This window comes from Rattus rattus, chromosome 3 (assembly GCF_011064425.1).
Source record: "Rattus rattus isolate New Zealand chromosome 3, Rrattus_CSIRO_v1, whole genome shotgun sequence".
NCBI classification, from domain to species: Eukaryota; Metazoa; Chordata; class Mammalia; order Rodentia; family Muridae; genus Rattus; species Rattus rattus.
Genome location: NC_046156.1, coordinates 173,739,336 through 173,760,005, shown reverse-complemented (window position 1 = coordinate 173,760,005; position 20,670 = coordinate 173,739,336). Strand labels below are relative to the sequence as shown.

The window sequence follows — 20,670 nt, the reverse complement described above, 5'->3', positions numbered from 1 at the left end:
AAGTTAAGTGATTTAACCAGACTACATAGTTTGTGAGTACATAATCTGGGTTTGAGTATAGCTAATTTTTATCTCAAAGTTCACTTTAAATAAGATTATGTTGTTTATTTATTTGCAGATAGAATAGTAGCATGGTTAATTGCAGCAAGTTATAATGGAGTGTAAAACAATTTAAAATTAAATGTTTACTCATCTACAAACATTTACAGGTGTTTGAGACTGTGGAGAATTGAGCAAATACGTGAATGTATAAATGGGAAATGAGTGACTGGTTTTATTACAGTTTTCCCGTAGTGGTTTTGTGAATCTATTCATAGGGGGTGTGAGTGTGTGTGTGTGCGTGTGCGCGTGCGCGTGCATGCGCGCACGTGTTTGCCGAACTAATAATAACTGAATTATTATTTTTCTTTAGTTATCCTTGTTTTTGTCGTTTTGTTAATTTAATTCAGTTATCCTCTTTTAAGGTTTAGATTGAGCTTTCCTAATCTGAAAATTTGAAATGGAAATTACATCTGACCTCATATGACAGGTTCTAGTTAAGACACAGGGAGTGGTATATGATTATCTTTACACTGTATGAATAAGGTGTGTATGACATAAGTGAATGTCTTGTTTACCTTTAGAGCTCACCTCCCAAAGAGATTTCATTTTATTATGCAAATATGCTAGAACCTGAAAACATCTGAAATGCAGGCCACTTCAGGTCTCAGGTACTTTAAATGAGGATATTCAATCTTGGATATATTTATGGTACAGAAAGAACTTTGTGCCACAATTAACACAGAGCAGATGTACCACACCACGACCAAATGTAACTTGGGGAAGAAAGTGTTTATTTCAGCTTATGTATCCACATCACAGCCATCAAGGAAGTCAGGGCAGAAGTCAGGGCAGTAGCCTGGAGGCAGATACTGATGCAGAGGCCATAGAGAAATGCCGCTGATGGCCTTCTTTTCATGGCTTGCTCAGCCTGCTCTCTCATATAAACAAGGACCACCTGCCTAGAGGTAGCCCCATCCACAGTGAGCTGGGCTCTCCCATGTTAACCACCAATCAAGAATATACTCCAACAGGCTTGTCCACAGGCCAGCCTAGTGGAAGGTTCCCTGTTCTCAGATGGCTCTAGATGCTGTCAAACTAGCCAGCACCGTACTTATTTCATGCATAGCCTTAATTAAATTTGACAGGTTTATGCACCACCACTTTAGGTAAAAAATCTTTATCCTTCCCACCTGTTTTCTGTTGGTTACTTCAATTTCCAACAGCCTCTATCTAATTCTTCCCACCGTTACATTACTTTAATCTGTGTTTTAACTACTTGTAACTGGAATGACACAGTGTATGCTTCGTCTGCTGGCTTCTAGTAAGGTTCTGAGACTGGTCTGTAGTATCCTAGGGGTCTTGTTTTGTTATTAATCTGATAGACCACAATTTAGTAGTACAACTTCTGGATCCTAGTTATAGTAATTACACCAGTGGCTTTCTAGCAGGGTAAAAGTTTATATTCACACAGCACTGTGTAAGGGCTTTAATGCCCCCTTCCTCTCCAGCATTTGGTAGTGCCAGACTCTTTTTTTATTTTGCCCTTCTTGTAAATGAATCCTCTGTGATTTTAATTTGATGTTTCCTCAGGTTTTGTTTTAGCTCAGTGTTTGGCCGAATGGATGTGGCTCCTGCCCATACTGAGGGCAGATCTTTCCAGTTAGTCTCCTCAGACTCACATGCCAGTTCATGGATATGTATTGTGTATGGGTGTCACATTTAAACAATCAAGCTTTGCTACTCCTCTGGGTCTTTAATCTAGTCAAATTGGCAACTAAAAATGGTTACCATGGCAACTGTTAGTAAGTTTTTGTATCCTCTTTTTTGATTCTCATATTTCTTTTTTACCAAAAGTTACTTTTGTATTCAGAAGTACTCTACAAAACAAACATCAACATAAAGAATATAATATATGGTGACAAAAATATGTGATACTCTGGCAGAAGGGATGTGTGTGTGTGTGTACACTGTGATTCCTATATAGCACAGTAAAATATATGATACATATTTATTATATTTAGTTCTTTGAAACTACCCTTTCCCATATTTACTTACAAAAACAATGTGGAAAAGCTAGGCATGTCTAGAAAATGCTTGTAGTCCCAGTACCTGGAAGCTGAGATTGGAGGATTGCTAATTTGTGGCCGGCTATGTAGTGATACTCAGAAAAAACAAACAAGACAGAAGTAGGAGGATTACCTTGAGTTCAAGGCCATCCACGGCTGCCTTGTAAGACTGTTTCAAAAAACAAAACAGTCATGTCATTCTTTTCATTGCCATGGAACGTGCATTCTTTTTTTTTTTTTTTTTTTAAGTCATTAATATCCTCTGACTTTCTGTCCCAATGTGTCCTGGCAGGCTTTGATTTCCTGATTCTTTTGATATACGCCTGGGATTACAGGTGTAGACCATCAAGATGGCAGACTGAAACCCTGCCTTTACCCCAAGTCTGTCTGTTGAATCCAGTGAATGAAATGTTTGTATCTATCCCCAGTTTGTATTTTGAAATCCTAGTCCCTGGTATGCTGCTGTTAGGAGGTTGAACTCTGGGAAGATACTTACATTATGAGGATGGCCTCATGAACACATAGTGAGAGTGTCTTTTGTTTAGTTCCCTTTCTCCACCATGTGAGGAAATTATGAGAAATCAAAGGGAAGAGGACTTCTTTCATAGTCCACCAAACTTACTCTGGCCTTATGCCTGAGGCCATGAGAATAAATTTCTGTTCATATGATACCTAGTCATTGTTCCTGTTTCATAGCAATCTGCACTAAAACAGAAAGCTGTTTGTGTTTGTACATGCTTTCTTCAATTTCTTAGTATAACAGCAGTCACGTGTATACAAGAGACTTTATGATCTACAAAGTCTAAGATACTTTTACAGAAAAAGTTTACCAAATTCCAATCTAACAGGGAAAGAAAAAATAAGCAATTTCTCATTTCATTACCAGGGGAACCTTGACCCAATATAAATTAAGAGTTCCCTGATTGCAACATTGTAGCATGTGAGTATTAGATCGCATCTCAGTGTCAGAAGAGGGCTTCTTACTGTTTTGAGTTGTCCTGGGAAGTAACATGCAGTTTAGGGGAAATGTGTTTTTCAACAACTATTTACAAAGAAACTGAACTTCTCATAGTTTGAGGCCCTGGTTCAGTCTCTTATGTGGGCAGTATGTGTTTGAGAGACCTGCCTTCCATACAGGGCCTGGGACAGAACCTGAGGAGAATGAGCACACACTTGATCCTTGAGCGAATGAACCCAGAGAAGATTGCACTTTTAACAGCAGATTGTACTTTTAAAATGTCAACAGTTCCAGGCTAGAAAGTCTGTGCTGACTCTCTAAGGCAGTTCTGCTAAGTTTTAACTTTGTGAGTTATGCAGATAGGAGTAATGTCACTTAAGGAATTCTTTGGTTCCTGAGGTTTTTAATGGACTTTCCTCTTTGATTCTGGAAAATGCATAGGTTCTACATTACATTGTCCTAAAGTGTTGTAAGGAATTTTGTGAATTTCCCACACATTGTTCAATCATCAATATGTTTTCCTTTCTTATTTTGTATTGTATAGATAAAATAAACAACAACAGTCTTACAAAGTACCAGCAAAGACCATCATCAGGCCTTTAGAAGTTTTTTTCTAAACTGCTCTTTCTTATTGCTAGGCAGATCTTTAAGTCATTAGTGTAGACCTTTGTTAACACACTTAAAACTAAAGTGAATTTGTTTTATACGAAATTGGTAATTTACAAAAGATGAAGCTAGAAATGAAGGGGATGAATGAAGCCAGAAATGAAGTAGCAGGTGTCAGCTTCAAAGCAGAGGGGGGTTAGCAGTTTTTGGTGCTGTGCTTGCTGGGGTATCAGCATTGTCATGGCCGTCACCAAGTATTGTGAAGGGAGGTAGAAGAGATGCTAAATGCAGAACAGGACAGTTTCATTTGTTAGTAAGGAAAACAATTAAAAGTATTGACGTTACAATGTTTCTTAAACTGTTACCTATATTAGTATATAATTTTAATGATTCTGCTTTTGTTTTATTTAAAACAAGATGTTGAAAATAATAGCTTGAGATAGTTTTTGAGGGATTGATAACCTACTGCAGTGCCCGGCCTGGCTGTTGTCCTGCTCTTATAAAGCAGTGAGCTGTGGTAGGTTTTTCTACTTTTAGACTTTCAGTGGAGTTTATCATTGTGTCTGTACTTGGGTGTGCGTGCTGCAGCTCATGCAGATCAGAAGACAGGTTTGTGAGGTTCGTTTTCTCCCACATTTACATGTGGGTAATTTCACATGTCTACTCACCATGCCTGCATGAGTTACCAGCTGGCCCATCTTGCTGGCCTCTTTGAGGGATGCTGAGCGGTTTAATTATAATATGCCTTTGTATAGTTTTCTTCATGTTCCCTTTGCTTGGACTCTTGAATTTACTGACTTACTCTTTTCATTACCTTGATAATGCTCACTTGGTGTCACACTGCTTCTTAACCTGGCTGTAAGGGAGGGAATCCTTCCCTCTAATCACACCCATCTGTTCGCTCCCTATCTCCTCACACTCCCGCACTGACCTGTTCGCTCCCTATCTCCTCACACTCCTGCACTGACCTTGCTCTGCTGAAGCCGTCACAAGCTGCTTGGCCAGATCTTCAGAGTACTTTTTCTGAGCAGTGTCCAACTTCTCTAGTAACCCGTGGTCTCTTTTGTACTCTTAGCTCGCTGTCTTCAACTCCCCTTTAACAGTGCCTGGAAGTGTCTCCAGGCAGTGGATCAGAGCATGGAGAGGGCGTGCATGCGCACTTCTCATTTCCAGGGATCATGGTCATGGTGGGAAAATATACCCAACAAATGTTCTAAGTTTTGGTTATTTCGATTCCAACAGTATGTTTGGTCCCTGTTGCCACCCAATAACAAAAAAATGAAAGTTGTGATGTTAAGATTTATGGTTTCCTAGTTGATTAATCCTGAGTGATACACAGTGTTGGACGATGGGCATATGTGAGTGCAGTGGCAATGTATGGGGATAAACTTAAGTCAGCCAGCTGTGCATTTGGGGAGCAGGCTTACACTGTAAATGGAGAACCAACACTGTGGAGGTTTGACACAGCATACTTTGTTTGATTATGGTACTACTCTAAAGCTTATGTTAAATTGTTTTGTATTTTCTACCAGAACCTTCTGATAACTTGAGGGAGATTCTCCAAAATGTGGCCAAATTACAAGGAGTATCAAATATGAGAAAGCTGGGCCATCTGAATAACTTCACAAAGGCAAGTAGCTTAAAACTATACTGACATGTTCTTTTATTTGACTCAGCAAACATTTCCTAATCATTAAGTTTTTTGAATATTTTCTGATTTCCTCATTGATTTCATCCTGTTTTAAGTTTCTGAGGAGTCTTGCTCTGTTGTGTAGGCTGGTCCCAGACCCCCTGAGTACCTGCCTTTCCCTGAGGAATTGGAGCTACAGGTACACATCACCATGCCCAGCTCTCAAATGACTTTAAATAATAGGAATATGTGGGTGTTGGGGATTTAGCTCAGTGGTAGAGCGCTTGCCTGGGAAGCGCAAGGCCCTGGGTTCGGTCCCCAGCTTCCGAAAAAAAGAACCAAAAAAAAAAAAATAATAATAATAGGAATATGTTTGTATTGTAGAAAATGCAGTAGGCTCAGAAAGAAAATAGAAGCAAGCCATCGAAAAGCTTATAATCCAGTGTCTTACTGGTTTATTTATCTTGTTAACATCTGACTATTTATCAACAAACATAATTCCCAGAGACCCGTTGTATTTCTTTTCCCTTATACCAATTGTTTATTCCTGTCATTGACATCGAAATTAGAGCTCAAGTGAGTGCATTTTCTGGTTTTATTTCCTTTTATTAAATATCAATTTTATCTTGTTGATCTTTATGTAACCCAAATAAGCCACTGCCTGACTGTTAAAAACAAGTTTATTAGGCTCAGGAATGCTGTCCAAACTGGCTTTGCATACCTCAGCGAGTGGCCTTCCTTGTGTCGTTTGAAAACTAGGGGTAGTTATAAGGATGTCTCTGACTGCCATGGTGGATGCTGTGGCGCCAGCCTCAGTCCTAAAGCATTCCAGAGCAGTGTTGTCTAATAGAAACACATGTGAGTGCGGTGAAAGAAGCACATGAATTTAGTTTTTCTAGATTTCACGAAACTATCGTAAAATTGCTATTTGTTATATGAAGCATAAAACATTAAATATCATTTAACTTTCATACTAAATCTTCCCAATTGAGTATTTACACTGATAGATGCCTCAGTTCATGCTAGATATATTTCCATATGACTAACCAGCTGCGGCTGGCACTGCCAGGTATTGGATGGTACAGGATAGACTTTTGGGTCGGGGTTGGTTTAAACCTTCACTACTAGAACAGCACTGTTCTCCTTTCTCTGTTCTTTTTTGTGTTTTCTGTCTGTGTCCAGGCTGTGGAGTGAGGGGATCAGTTTCTTGATTCTCCACCTTCTCTTTTCTTTCCCAGCTTTATCTAAATTTCTTTGCTAGCACTTCACTAAGTTTTTCTCTACTTGGTCTGTGCTTCATGGTCTGTATTCTGGGACTGTGTCCCTTTCTCTTCTCTGCTCCCTCTCCTTCCCCTCTTTGAACTTTGCCTTCTCCCCACCTCCCACTCCATATTCCTCCCTCTCTACCCCATTGTTCCTTTCTCTCTTCCTTGCTTTGTTTTCTCCCCTCTTCCTGTATGAAGACTGTGCAGTAACTTCTGTAGACTCTTTGTATTTTGTAATTTTAAAATTAACTTTTGCCTTCTCTGCTGGTCTTGGTGTTAGCTTCGTGTTCGTTGTCTTCAGGTACTTGTGGGTTGGGAAACCAGATAGTCAGACTTGGTAGAAAATGCCTAAGTAAGAGGGATTAAGTCCCAAGTTAGGGTCTAAAGAGCTGCCCCATAAATAAATTCATTAACTTTAGACTTGATTAAAATTTACTTTGGCTATTGATAAAGGAGAAGCCTGAAGCTTCAGTTAAGTTTAACCCCAACTAATAGAAACCAATCTCGAGGGCTGGAGAGATGGCTCAGTGGTAGAGCACTTGCTGCTCTTCCAGAGGTCCTGAGTTCAATTCCCAGCAACCACATGGTGGCTCACAGTGGTCTATAATGAGATCTGGTGCCCTCTTCTGGTATGTCTGAAGACAGGGACAGTGCACTCACATATATTTAAGAAGAAAGAAAGAAAGGAAGAGAAAAGAAGGGAAGCCAATCTTGGGGAAATCTCTCAGTACTCTTCATACCATTAGATGTAGGATGATGCAGGATGGTGCTGGTTTGTAAGGTAGCTCCATAGCAGACTGCATGGCAGTTTGGAGCTTGTTTTATTTTGATTTATGCTTTTGACCGGTTTCCTAGTTTTTTACTAACTCTTAAGAAGATAAGCCTGCTTACTTGTTGAGCTGTAAATAGTAGATCAGGTAATTGTTCTAGAAGAAGGCTGAGCCTTCTGGCTCTACCCATTAGGGCAGGAACATTTACTTAACACACAATAATTGTGATGAGCAAAAACATCCTCAAGAATAGCCACATGTTCCCTACAAGATAAAATGCCTCTATTTAATAATTGATGCTGCTGCAAGTAAATGTGTGCAGATTTTGTCCTAAAGTTCACTCATTTACCACACACAAACACATATGACTTTGACTGTAAAGTAAGCCTCTGAAATCCATATCGTTAGAACTAGGTATAAAAAATACTTACTGAGGTGGCATACCTATAAAATCTGCATGCACATGTTCCTACTTAGTACAATGTAGAGATTCTTTTTTTTTTTTTTTTTTTTTTTTTTTTTGAGCTGGGGACCCGAACCCAGGGCCTTATGCGCTTCCTAGGCAAGCGCTCTACCGCTGAGCTAAATCCCAACCCCAATGTAGAGATTCTTAAAAACTCTCAAGAGTAGCTAAGAAAATGAAAAGGTAATAATCACAACACTGGAAGACAAAGAGCTGGCTGGGAATTCTCTTCTGTGTGCACTAGAACACACACTCTTTCCGAGTCTTAGCTACGGGCTGTAAGCTAGAGAGTTCTATCCCTTTAAACTCAGCTTCTCAGACCCACGAGTACTCAGCGGCTTTCTACTCTTCTGCTTCTCTTTATCCCAGATCTGTCCTATTCCAGACATTTGATTGTAATAGATTAGATTGATAGTATTTTTTACTTTAAGTATGGGCTTTAGTTGTAACTAGCATTTGCTTTACTGTTAAGTGTAACTGTAGCCGTTGCTGTTAATTGTACTATTGTATAGGGTGAACTTCTTTCCTTAAACTTCCTGATAAGCCACAAAGCAAGCAAACTAGTGATGTGATCATTTAATCACTTGACTGCCACATCCCATGCTTGTCCTCTGACATCATCTCACTGGATACAGCAGTGTGTATGGCAGACTGCTGATGAATATAATTTTGCTGTACTATTTTTACAACAGACAACATGTTCACAGTCTGATGACCTGCTTTCTATATGAAGATAGTTTAGGCTCTTTTCATTCTAACATTTAAAGCTTTGAAAACTTCTTTATTTGCTATTTTATTTTTTTAAGGGGATATATATATGTGAGGTAATTAGGAAATGTGAAAATGGTATAGATGATTTTACAGGAAAAAATGAAATTCTTCTCATTTCCTACCCTGCCCCCTCCAAAGCACCCACTCTACCATAATCCAGAGGATATTGACTAGAAGGTATTTAGTTTTTGCGGAAACAAACATTGGGTAAATATGTTTATATGAGTGTCTTTTGTTTGTTTTGTTTACATTATAAGAATTAAATGAACTACATACAGTGTTTTATAAAGTGTTGAGTTTTACTTGTAATTTATTATGTATATACAAGGTATTTTTAGATGAGTTTATGATATCAATGCATATAAATACAGGTTTGTATGTGCCTATATCCATCTATGTATATATTGATTTGCAGCTTGCATTTTTTCACATTGCAGTATACCATAGAATGCTTTTCCTTTTCTAAATATATATTCAGTTTGTTTTTTTTTTTTTTTTTTTAATGTTTAAATCAGTGTTTTATATATGTGTGTGAATTACCTTTTTAAGAGTTAGGCTTTATTGTGTAGTCTGTAACCCCAGCTACTTTAAAGGCTGAGGCAAAAGGATCTTGAGTTCAAGTACTTGGATCTAGTGAGATGACTCAGAGGGAAAAGAGTTGCTGCCAAGCCTAATGGCCTGAGTTTAACTCCAGGGACCCCCGTGATGGAAGGAGAGAACTGACTTCTGTAGTTGTTCTCTGACCTACACACTTACTGGTGGTGCACATGTGTACACACACACACACACACACACACACACACACACACAATAAGACATATGCATGTAGTTCAAATTGGGGGCGGGGGGGGGGCTTCTGTGCTCTTTAGTCAGACCTGTCTCACAAAGTTAAAGAGTGGGAAGCAGTAACGAAGGACGGCTCATGCCTTGCATGACTAGGCTCTAGGTCCAGTTCTGCAAAACAGTAAGTAAGGCTGGAAGATGCTCTGACTTACCACCTATTGCTCTGATAAAACACCGTGACCATGGCAGCTTACAGAAGGAAGAGCTCTGTGGGGCTTAGAGGTACAGAGGGATATGAATTCATCCTCTGTAAGGTAGAGTGTGTCTCTGGCCGGGCAGCACAGCAGCATGGCAGCAAACAGCAGACCTGTTGACTGAAGCTCAGAGCCCACAGGCATTTGAAACCTCAAAGTCCACCCACAGTGACATAGTTCCTCTAGCAAGGCTCCTGATCCTCCCCAAACAACCACCAATTGGGGACCAAGTATTTAAATGCCCAAGATTTATGGGGGACAGCTCATTCAAGCTACCACAGATGGCTCCATGGTTAAGAGCAGTGGCTGCTGTTGTTTTCGAGGACTCAAATTTGACTTCCAGCAACCCCGTGTAAACATACAACCTCCTGTAACTCCATTTTCAGTGGATCAAATACCGTCTTCTGGCCTCTGCAGGCACTAGACATGCACGTGGGGCGTACATTATACGTAGGCAAACACTCTCATACAGAAAGCAAACAAATATCTTTTAAGACTATGCTGTAGAATGGTTGGAACTAGAAAATATCATCCTGAGTGAGCTAACCCAATCACAGAAAGACATACATGGTATGCACTCATTGATAAGTGGCTATTAGCCCAAATGCTTGAATTACCTAGATGCCTAGAACAAATGAAACTCAAGACAGATGATCAAAATGTGAATGCTTCACTCCTTCTTTAAAAGGGGAACAAGAATACCCTTGGCAGGGAAGAGAGAGGCAAAGATTAAAACAGAGACTGAAGGGCACCCATTCAGAGCCTGCCCCACATGTGGCCCATACATACAGCCACCCAATTAGACAAGATGGATGAAGCAAAAGAGTGCAGAAACAGGAGCGGATGTAGATCGCTCCTGAGACACAGCCAGAATACAGCAAATACAGAGGCGAATGCCAGCAACCAAACCACCGAACTGAGAATAGGACCCCCGTTGAAGGAATCAGAAAGAACTGGAAGAGCTTGAAGGGGCTCAGAGACCCCATATGTGTACAACAATGCCAAGCAACCAGAGCTTCCAGGGACTAAGCCACTACCTAAAAGACTATACATGGACTGACCCTGGACTCAGACCTCATAGGTAGCAATGAATATCCTAGTAAGAGCACGAGTGGAAGGGAAGCCCTGGGTCCTGCTAAGACTGAACCCCCAGTGAACTAGACTGTTGGGGAGGCGGCAATGGAGGAGGGTGGGGAGGGGAACACCCATAAGGAAGGGGGGAGGGGGATGTTTGCCTGGAACCGGGAAAGGAATAACACTTTCGAAATGTATATAAGAAATATTCAAAATTAAAAAAAAAAAAAAAAAAAAAAAAAAAAAAAAAGCCAGAAAAGACTACTAGTGAATGACCCATTAAACAGCTCTCCTCCTGGAAAAAAAAAAAAAAAGACTATGCTGTAGAAGTCTCCTATGTGACTTTTTTAAAATTTTGGGTTTTTCTGTGTTATAAATAAGGCAAATATTTATTTAACCCTAGTTCTAATTTATTATTACACATTTTAAAATTGGCTGTGTTAATAAGAAAATTTAGGCCTGGAGAAATGCCTATGTTAGGAACATGTGCTGCTCTTCCAGGGGACCAGAGTTTAGTTCCCAACACTGACACAACATGTACCTACACATAATTAGAAGTAATAAAAAATAAAATCTTAAATAAAAACATTTTTAAAGGAAAAATATTTTTTAGAGATGATTTGCAAATTTGTTTTGACTTTTTAAGAAGTAGCTCTTATGTGAGGAAGTCATCTTATCCGACATGGTGGTGTACCAGTGATGAATGTGGAGTTTTGTAAGCAGGTGAACCAGTGATGTGTGACCCTTAGCCTATTTGAAGATTTCTGTCTTCCACATTTACTTTGTTTATACAATTGACATGTTTATGACAGGACTATAACTTTCTAATGATATTGATTGGTACTAACTTTATTATAAGTAGGCGGCAAATTTAACAAACCTAAAGTAACTTGAATAAAATTTAAAAAAGTTAGTTTCTTACATAGTTATAGCAATGAAATATTGGGTCCTAATTTCAAGCAAACAATTCATGTTGACAGTGCATCACTGGGTCTCTCTTTTCCCCTTTTTTGTTTTAGACTTACTTATGTGCATAAGTTGGCATGAATGTATGTCTGTGTACCATGTGTGCACTGTGTGCCTGCAAATAACAGGAAGGGGGCCCCAGACCTCCTGAAACTGGAGTTACAGTTATGAGCTGCATGGTGCTGGGATTTGAACCCAGGCCCGCAGCTATACCAACCTAGTGCTCTAAACTGCGCAGTCATCTCTCCAACCCTAAGTCACCGCCCCATCCAACGTTCAGGAATGGCCGACCATTTGTTACTGGATAAACAGTTGTGCTTTTCCTAGTGCAGACTATTTTTCTACCATTTTTGCATTCCTTAGTTGCACAGTTCTTTGTCTGGGGATGAGGCCTCCTGAGCTTCTGTCTTTCTCCATAGCATATCTGTGGCTGTCTTCCTTGTTCAGGTCATGTTTAGCCAGCCATTTTCATGAGACATCCTGGGTGTAATTTCTCTGGTGTTGCTAAGAGAGCAATCTTACAGCAACTACCTGTTCTTGTAGCTCTTATAACCCTGCAGCCTCTGGGCCTCAGGTGTGTCAGCTGGGCAGGCTCTAGAACTGCATTTGACCCGCTGTAGTTTTCCGTATCTGCATTTGTTGCAGAGAGAAGTCCTTGATGAAAGAAGAGCAGTCATCTAGTATTGTAAACTAATAGTGTATGTGCGATGCTTATAAACCTCTAAATCAAAGAAGTAGATTTGTTTCTGATGCTTTTTCCAGATTTTGTGAAGTATTTTTAGTTTATATCCTCTTCAACAATAAATCTTATATGGTACTTCAGTTTTTAAGTGGAATTTTTTTAGGTCTATTTTTCAGGTTTTAGGAAACATGGTTTTATGTTGTATTTATTTTTCAATTTTATTTATTTCCTCAGTAAATTTCTTGTATATTTTCTTTGCCTTAAAAAATTTGTTTTTACTTTACAGCTTTTCTTCATTTTATATTATAAGCATCTGCATTAACTTGCTGGCTGAAGTTAGAGTTCTCAATTTTGTCTTCCCTAAATGTTTGAAGTTCTAGCGCTGAGGAACTTAAAATAGACGTATATTTGGGGATTAGGGCTATTAGAAAAGATATGGGCGGGCCTAATGCAGTATGATTGCTGTCCTTGGAAGAGACGAAGACAGATGTGTGCAGAGGAAAGACCATTTGAAGATACAAGCACAGCCATGTGCAAGCCCAAGGGAAAAAACCCTTTCCAAGGTGGCATTTCTGCCTACATCACCTGAACGTTAGGCCTGCAAATCATGAGAAAGTACATTTCTGCTGTATGTTCTGATACCTTGGCAAACTATAAAGTAGTCTTAGTTTTTCTATCTAATATGCTGTAGGTTTTTTTTTCTTTCTTGAAAATAGAGTCTTATATAACCCAAGCCAGCCTCTGGGACTTAACTCTGTAGCATGTATGTAGAATTCCTGCCTCTGCCTCCCTGTGACTGGGATTGCACATGTCCTACTACACTGTAGTACTTGTGACTGACACGTTACTTTCACTTTTAGGTATATCTCACACAGACTCTCTCTCTCTCTCTCTCTCTCTCTCTCTCTCTCTCTCTCTCTCTCACACACACACACTCATAAAAACATTCATACACATGCATTTCACTTTTTAACATACAGAATATTTTCCTATGATCTTAAAACTTAGAAAAATCTTACTGTTTTAAGTATATATGTATGTATGTGTACATATGTTACAGAAAGGATAGGAAACTTGTGAGTTTGCTCTTGAGAGTCTATTCTTTTCACAGTGACAAATACCAATGTCACCTAGGATTTTACTGTGCTCCTATAATGTGACAGATTAATAAAACTTTGGAGACCTTTTTGAGTTGTTAGTATTAAAGAATTTACTTCCTCCTTAATCTATTTCAGTTAGTCCTAATGTGTGAGAAAGTTTTATTCAACTTTTGAATAGAAACTAGTTTTCAAATTTTATACCTAAATCAGAACCACATGTAGCCACCTGTGTAGTAAACAGTCCTCTCTATAAAAGTAACTAGAACCAAAAAACAAAACCTGGGTGGTTGTGCATATGCTTTTAATCCCACCACTTAAGAGACAGAGTTCCAGGACACCCAGGACTACACAGAGAACACCACCCAAAACAGACAAACAAAAAAACCCAGAGTTAGAAACAGCTAGAGAGTGTTATTTGAAGGCAGCAAACTACTTGGCCATCAAGAAATACAGAGGCCAGAGGTGCAGAGAAAGAGTCCTGTAGAAGTAGGCTTTCTTCCCTGTACGCAAGGAATACGCGCTCATTTGACCAAGCATAGAAAGAAACAGGCCATGTGGTGCCCTGAAGAGTAAGTGTTGTAGTTGGAGGATAAAGGACAGGTGCAGATTCCCCTCAAGGGATTTGTTGACTCCTGGGCTAACTAGGATGGGATACTTGATGCCTAAGCTAGGCAGAAAATTTGACATAGAGCGTCGTAGTATTTTTATAGAACCAACATTAAATTTATTGTCCTGGAGACAAGCTTTCAGTTATAGCCTTAGAGGTGAGGAAGATGCAGAGGGTGACAGCTCAGGGAGCAGCCCTCTAACCTTTACTGAGTACCATCAGTGGCCAGAGAGAGGGCTGACCTCACTAAGGAGAAATGCCAGTCTGAGAGAGCACAGGAGCCAGCAAAGCACAGGGTCGACTGCACGGTCAGATCAGAGAAACACATGTCCTCCTCACAAGAGCCCCAGAGGTGCTAGCATCCATGTCAGTTTGCACTTTGAATAACCATGTAAGTATCAAACAAAAAGAACTGTGGAGAAAATGGGTGAAAAAGGAAGACTTTTTTTTTTTTACTAGAATATTAGATTAGATTTAAGAAGAGAAAAGTAGTTTATCTAAAATTTAAAAATCCCTAGGCGTATTAGTGCAGTGGTTCTCAGCCTTCCTAATGCCTCAACCCTTTACTATAGTTCCTCATGTTGTGTTGACCCCTCCCCCAATCATAACATTATTTTTCTTGCTACTTCATTGTAATTTTGCTGTTTCAAATCCTACTATAAATGCCTGATATGCAGGACTTCTGATATGCAACCTGTGAAAGGGGCATTCAGGGCCCAGATTGAGAACCACTGTTGTAGTAGAGAGGGTTCAGACGTTAGAAAATCAATAGACAATAGGCAGCAATTGAAATAAGAGAAAATGGGGAGAAAAGAAAAGACGATTTAATGAAAATGCATATACCTTTTTGCTAGCAGAAGAGAAGAGAGATTTGGACAGAGTGGTTTTGAAGAAATAATGTATGGAATGTTAAAAAATTGATAAAATATTCAAAACCAGAGATTTACAAAGTGTTATTTATTATCATAAGTAAAGTGGATACAAAGGAAAGCACAGCTGAACAATCCAAAGACTGATGAAGACCAATGATGGTTGAAAGAGTCTGAGAAAAAAAGACATGTTTTAAAAGAGCAGATTTATGCTAGCAAGATTTATGCTAGACTTTGAGCAACCAAGTGCCCCAAAAGTTTTGGAAGAAAATAGCAACTAAACTAAAATTCAGTGTATTCACCAAAGTTGCCTCTAAAAATGAAAATAAAATCATTTCCAGACAAAAGCAAACATGGAAAATTGTTAACTACAAACCTAGGCAAAAATAAGATCAGAACATCAGCAAACAATGTCACCACCACCACCAACAGAGCTTTTGAGCAATGGGGGAACTGTGACATTATGGAAGAACAATAAAGGGAAAATGGATGAGAGTATAAGCTGTTATTGATTATGTGTGGAGTGAAAAATAACCAGCTAACAGCAGTGGCATCTTAAGCATCCTGAAAGATAAAAAGGAAAACATAGGGAAGTGAGGTTAAGAGTAAATGGGGTCAAGGTACTGAAAGCCTCCATCATGGAGGACATGGGGAAGAAATGTCACCTGTTAGATGAATCAGCAGTGTTGTCAACACAATAGTGACCACTGGGAATGATGAATAAGACATTAACACTGTAGGAGGGAAGTACAGCAAAAGACAAAAGACAGCAATTCAAAAAGTGTGTGTGGGAGAGGTCAGTCTAAAGTTATGGTTAAGTAAAAGTTAAGATGATAGAAACAGTGCAGTGTATATTTATTACAGAATTACAGATTTTTTTTAGAAATTTATTAAAGAAAAATGTCCTATTTTTTGAGCCTAAAATTGTGCATAGACAAACATATAAATCTAAACTCATATGCAAGGTATTATTGTGTTTCTTCCAACAGCTGCTTTGTGATATTGGCCATAGTGAAGAAAAGCTGGGCTTTAATTATGAAGACATCATAATTTGGTAAGTTTAGTTCAGTCTTTTCTTCCATCCCTTATTGTAGTAATTTCCATTGTAACCATTTAAATTAGAGCTAGGATGACAGCAGCACTCGCTCAGTTCTATAGAGATGGGGACTGGATGAAAGAAAAACTCAGGCACAACCAGTGACTTTGTTGTTCATGAGCCTTAGTTGAAGTTTTGTACTGCTGGGTACAGAGACCTAAACCTAAGTATTCAAAGGTACCGGAACTTCTTCAAAGATTATAGTTAAATAGTAAATTTACAGACTGAACTTCTCATTCTTTACAGGAAAAGTAGGAACCAAAACCACCTAGATTTTACTTAAGAAAGTATATACCTATTCCATCAAGCAGTTCCCCCCTCCCCATGTGGAAATGTTTAATGAAAGAAGAAGGGTAGGAGAGGAGAGGAATAGAGGCAGGCTATGAGCACGCGGAGGGAAGTGGGGGAAGGGGATGGGGAGAGAAGGGACAAAGGGGAAGAGGGGAAGAGCAAGACAGCAAGGAGCAAAGAGAAGAGCCCTCAGCAGTTTCATTACCACTCTCTGATGTTCTGGGGAGCTGACACGAATATGGTAGTATGTGTTTGCCCCTGTTAAATATCTTGTTATTGATTTAAAGTAATTATCCTTTGGGACATGTGGAAACACAGATGCAAATAAAAGATACATTGTAGAAACATCTAAAGACAGAGTTGAAAAGAGTCTATGATTTCTTCTTGGATTTATACAATATGCCAGAAGGTGAATAAAACTACCGGGTGGCTGGATTAGCTGACTATTTGGAGGAAGCACAGAATAAAGACGTCACCAAGTAAACTTACTTACTTTGTAGTGTTTTTTTGTTTGTTTGTTTGGTTGTGTTTTCTTAAATAGAATTGTTTATAACAAAAAGTTTGGGAAATCTCAGCAAAGCAAGAGCTTGATATGGGAGAATATCCTGAAGTATGAAAAGTCTGAGACTTTGTTAGAGTCATCTCAACTGTTCAAAAAGTTTGGGGTTCTAGATTTTCAGATAAGAGATACTCAGTTTGAAATAGTCTTGAAAGCAGTCCCAGTCTGAAAATACAAGGAGTCAGAAATACTTTCCCCCAAGCCCTTCAGATGAGGGCTAGGTAATGGAGATGTTGTGTTTTTGAAACTCATGTAACAATGCTTTTGTTTTCCTACAGTTTACGCTTAGCTTTATTAAATGAGGCGAAAGAAGTGAGAGCAGCAGGGTTGCGAGCGCTGCGCTATCTCATCCAAGATTCCAGTATTCTGCAGAAGGTGCTAAAACTGAAGGTGGATTATTTAATAGCTAGGTAATGTTTCAAGACATGCCTGTGTTTCTTATGCCTTTAAAGTTTTGAGTTGAATTTAGTATCCAGCCAAACCTGTTCAGATTTTTGGTGCGAAGCTCGATAGTTTTTGCAAAGGTGCATGGTGGAGTAAGGCTAAGACTAAGGGGGTTTAGCATACCAGGGACTCCCGCCACACTTTCAAGCAACTGGAAATAGTTTTCTCTTTAGAGACTAGTTTTCCTGTCCTTGCATTTCACATTATATGCTAATATATATAATAGACATATAAGTATACATTATTTTCTTAGTATCTGTAAGGTTCTCCCACGTTGATCGTATCTCTTTGTTTTTACATTTATTTTTGCTCTGAAGTATTTGGTTTTATGAAATTTTAATCTTCATTCAGGATAGTTTTTAGTAGTGTTGAGCTATTTTAAATAAATCTGCCCTGCAGTTTTGTGTAAGTCTGTGAGCTATTTTTCTTCCATGCATGTATACAAGTAGAAATCTCGGAACATGTTGCATATGTGGTTAACTCTATGATTGTGGTTTCTTAAGAAATAGCACTGATAACCTTAGATATCTTGGCTGGTCCGTGAGGTTTATTCATCTTTATATATTTGGGGCTTTTGCTCTTGTTTGTCATGGGTTAATTTATTTATTCATGTTGTTGCTGTATTACTTTGACGGGTTCTTACTACAAACTCAGGATGGCTTCAAACGTAATGACTGTCCGCTGCCCCCTCTTTAGTGCTAGGGTTGCAGACACACACCATAGGACCTTACACTGAATAAGACAAGTCATTGTAAAATACAGTTCACCCTGTGATTAAAATCACAAATGAAAAGTGGAAGTGGTTTCTTTAGAGTTTATGTACACCGCTGTGACTCTCAGGTCGGAGAAGTCTTTCCACACATCTGATCCTTAGCTTCATTTGTGTGGTGTGACTTTCTTTATAGGTGTGTCACTGCCTTCCACCTTGAGATTTCAGCTGATATTCCAGGCAGTATTTATCACTAGAGACACGTAATTAAATATTTGCTGTTAACTGTAAAAGCACACACTATAGTTTTTTGGTTTTAATACACTATACTGGATTATGAAGATAAATCTGATTATTATTCTGTGAGGCATTGCTACAGAGGATTTCCTGATGACTAATGCATTGTTCGTTACTTAGGTGCATTGACATTCAGCAGAGCAATGAGGTGGAGAGGACACAAGCCCTTCGCTTAGTCAGAAAGGTATGCTCCGTGTGTGGGGAGAAGGGCAAGTGTCCTTTCTGTGCCATGCTTCTGTGTTTACATTGCTGTAGAGTAGTCTTATAAAATTTAAAGAACACATTTTCATTAAACATTTAAATTTTGTTAGGAAATTTTTTGAAGTAGAGCTGTTAAACATGTGATGCATGAATATTTATTATATATAATATAATTAGTATATGTGATTGGGGAGAGCTAGAACAATATTCTTAGAAAATGATCGTGTAGAATATTTGTCTGTAGGGGACATGTAAACAGCTTAGTTATTAGCGAATAGATTGTTTGCTCCCAACTGTCTTCATCTGTGTATAATGTGTGACTCTTCCTACCTAATAGTATGAAATGCACGGCATCGCTTTCAAGATGAATTTGGCCACAGCCCATGGGCACCCATGATAAAGAATCCAGCTGACAGCTTTACATTATAAGATGCTACAGTTTAAGCTGAGGAAAGGAGTTGATTAAAGGCAGTTCACAAAGCTTCTGAGATTCCACCCCCACAATCCACTGTCTGTTGTTGTTGTGATAGCCTCATAACCCACCAGGAAAGGCAACAGAAAGTAAAGTTGGTTGGGACACATCTAAGGCAAAATACCATATCTTTCCTTTGGAGGGAAGCTCATTTATGAAATGAATGCAGTGTACATTTGTGGATGTGAAAATGTCCACTATTACTACTAATGTTTTAAAGCTGGGTCTTACTGAGTGGCTTAGCTGGGTGAAATACACTATAAAGCCCAGGCTGGCCTCCTTACACTCTTGATCCTCTTGCCCCAGCCTCCCTAATGCTGGAATTGCAGCCATGTATCACTGAATTCAGCTTAAAATTATTTAATGATTGAATTGATTAGCTGTTTCTTCTTTCCTTTTTGCTATCTTTAAATCCATTGCATGTTTCAGATAAGGGACTGCAGGGATCAGTATACTGACTTGTTTTCTTCTTTTCCTGTTAGCCTTAATGGTTTAGTAATGGTCCACAAGTATACCATAGTAAAGAGTAAGGAAAGGATGAGTTTCTTTAGAGAAGATTGAATTTCTACAAAAGCGATATTGAGAATAGGTTTTCAAACTTGAAACAGAAAACTGTTAGCTCAGAACCGTGATTTGGCTTCTCATATTTACATTTTAAAATGACATATTTTTGTTTGTTCATAAATTCCTCCTAATACTACAAGTACTCATGACAAGGAAAAAAAAATTTCCTGTAGAACAAGTTTGGAGGTCGGAGCTCTATTTTCAGCATAGTTATCATTAAAAATAATTTGTGTTAAAAATAATAAACTTAACATCTTTTTTTAAAAGTATATTTTCCTCAGTCCCCAGCCCGGGGGGGGGGGAGTATATTTTCCAAGAGAGAAAATTAGTGAGAAGAGTGCTCTTTTACATTTGTTTTTTTGTAAATCTCTAAAGGGCAGCTCTTGATAAAAGACAGCTAGGTTGTTATGTTTGCTTCTGCGTCACTCTCGTTTACTGTCACATACAGAGGGACCGCTAGACAGCTTGACTGTATACTAAATAAATAAAAGCAAGCGGAGAGAGAATAGGTGTTATAAAAACAATCTATCTTTTTGTTACTATCGAGATAGTTATTGGCTTGCAGAACCTTTAAAAATATTTTAAGGACCCTTCATAATTGTTGACCTATATATTGCTTTCAGAAGAAAAGAATAGTATCTAATAGATTCAAACAGTTAACTCCCACATCTTTGGATTATTTAGTAAATATTCTGACCCTCACCCCCTGTCTCGGTCCGTCCGTCCGTCCATCTGTCTTTGTTGGATTGTTTGTGTGAATTTGTGTGTGTGTGTGTAGGTGGTGGGGGTCTCACTCTGTAAGCTAGGCTGGGCTTAAGCTGCTGTGATCCTCTAGCTACCTTCTGCATACTAGGATTATACTTGTGAGCCATCGTGCTTATCTTGTATATATTCAAATTTAATTTGTAGTATAGTTTCATAAGACTATACTCTTAAAATTAAATTTAATAGCAACATGACACAGAGACAGTTTAATTAATTCCATTGTCTCCTGAGCTACAAGTCATTGGTATGTTATTTCTTGAAAAAGCAATAGCCATATAATATACATATATAATGTATAATATATATTACATATTTACTTGGTAGTAACTACAATCTAAGATAAAAATTATAAGATAAGAGAAAACT

General features: G+C 38.7%; 1 protein-coding gene across 2 annotated transcripts in view; it reads left to right on the top strand.

The window, feature by feature from the left end:
• Positions 1-20,670, top strand: part of Rictor (RPTOR independent companion of MTOR complex 2) — a 92,732-nt gene that overhangs the window by 25,353 nt on the left and 46,709 nt on the right. For both annotated transcript variants that reach the window (XM_032898813.1, XM_032898812.1), the window contains exons 3-6: positions 5,205-5,302; positions 15,896-15,960; positions 17,131-17,262; positions 18,423-18,486. In XM_032898813.1, coding sequence (XP_032754704.1) covers positions 5,205-5,302; positions 15,896-15,960; positions 17,131-17,262; positions 18,423-18,486 — 359 coding nt within the window. The remainder of the gene's footprint in view (positions 1-5,204; positions 5,303-15,895; positions 15,961-17,130; positions 17,263-18,422; positions 18,487-20,670) is intronic.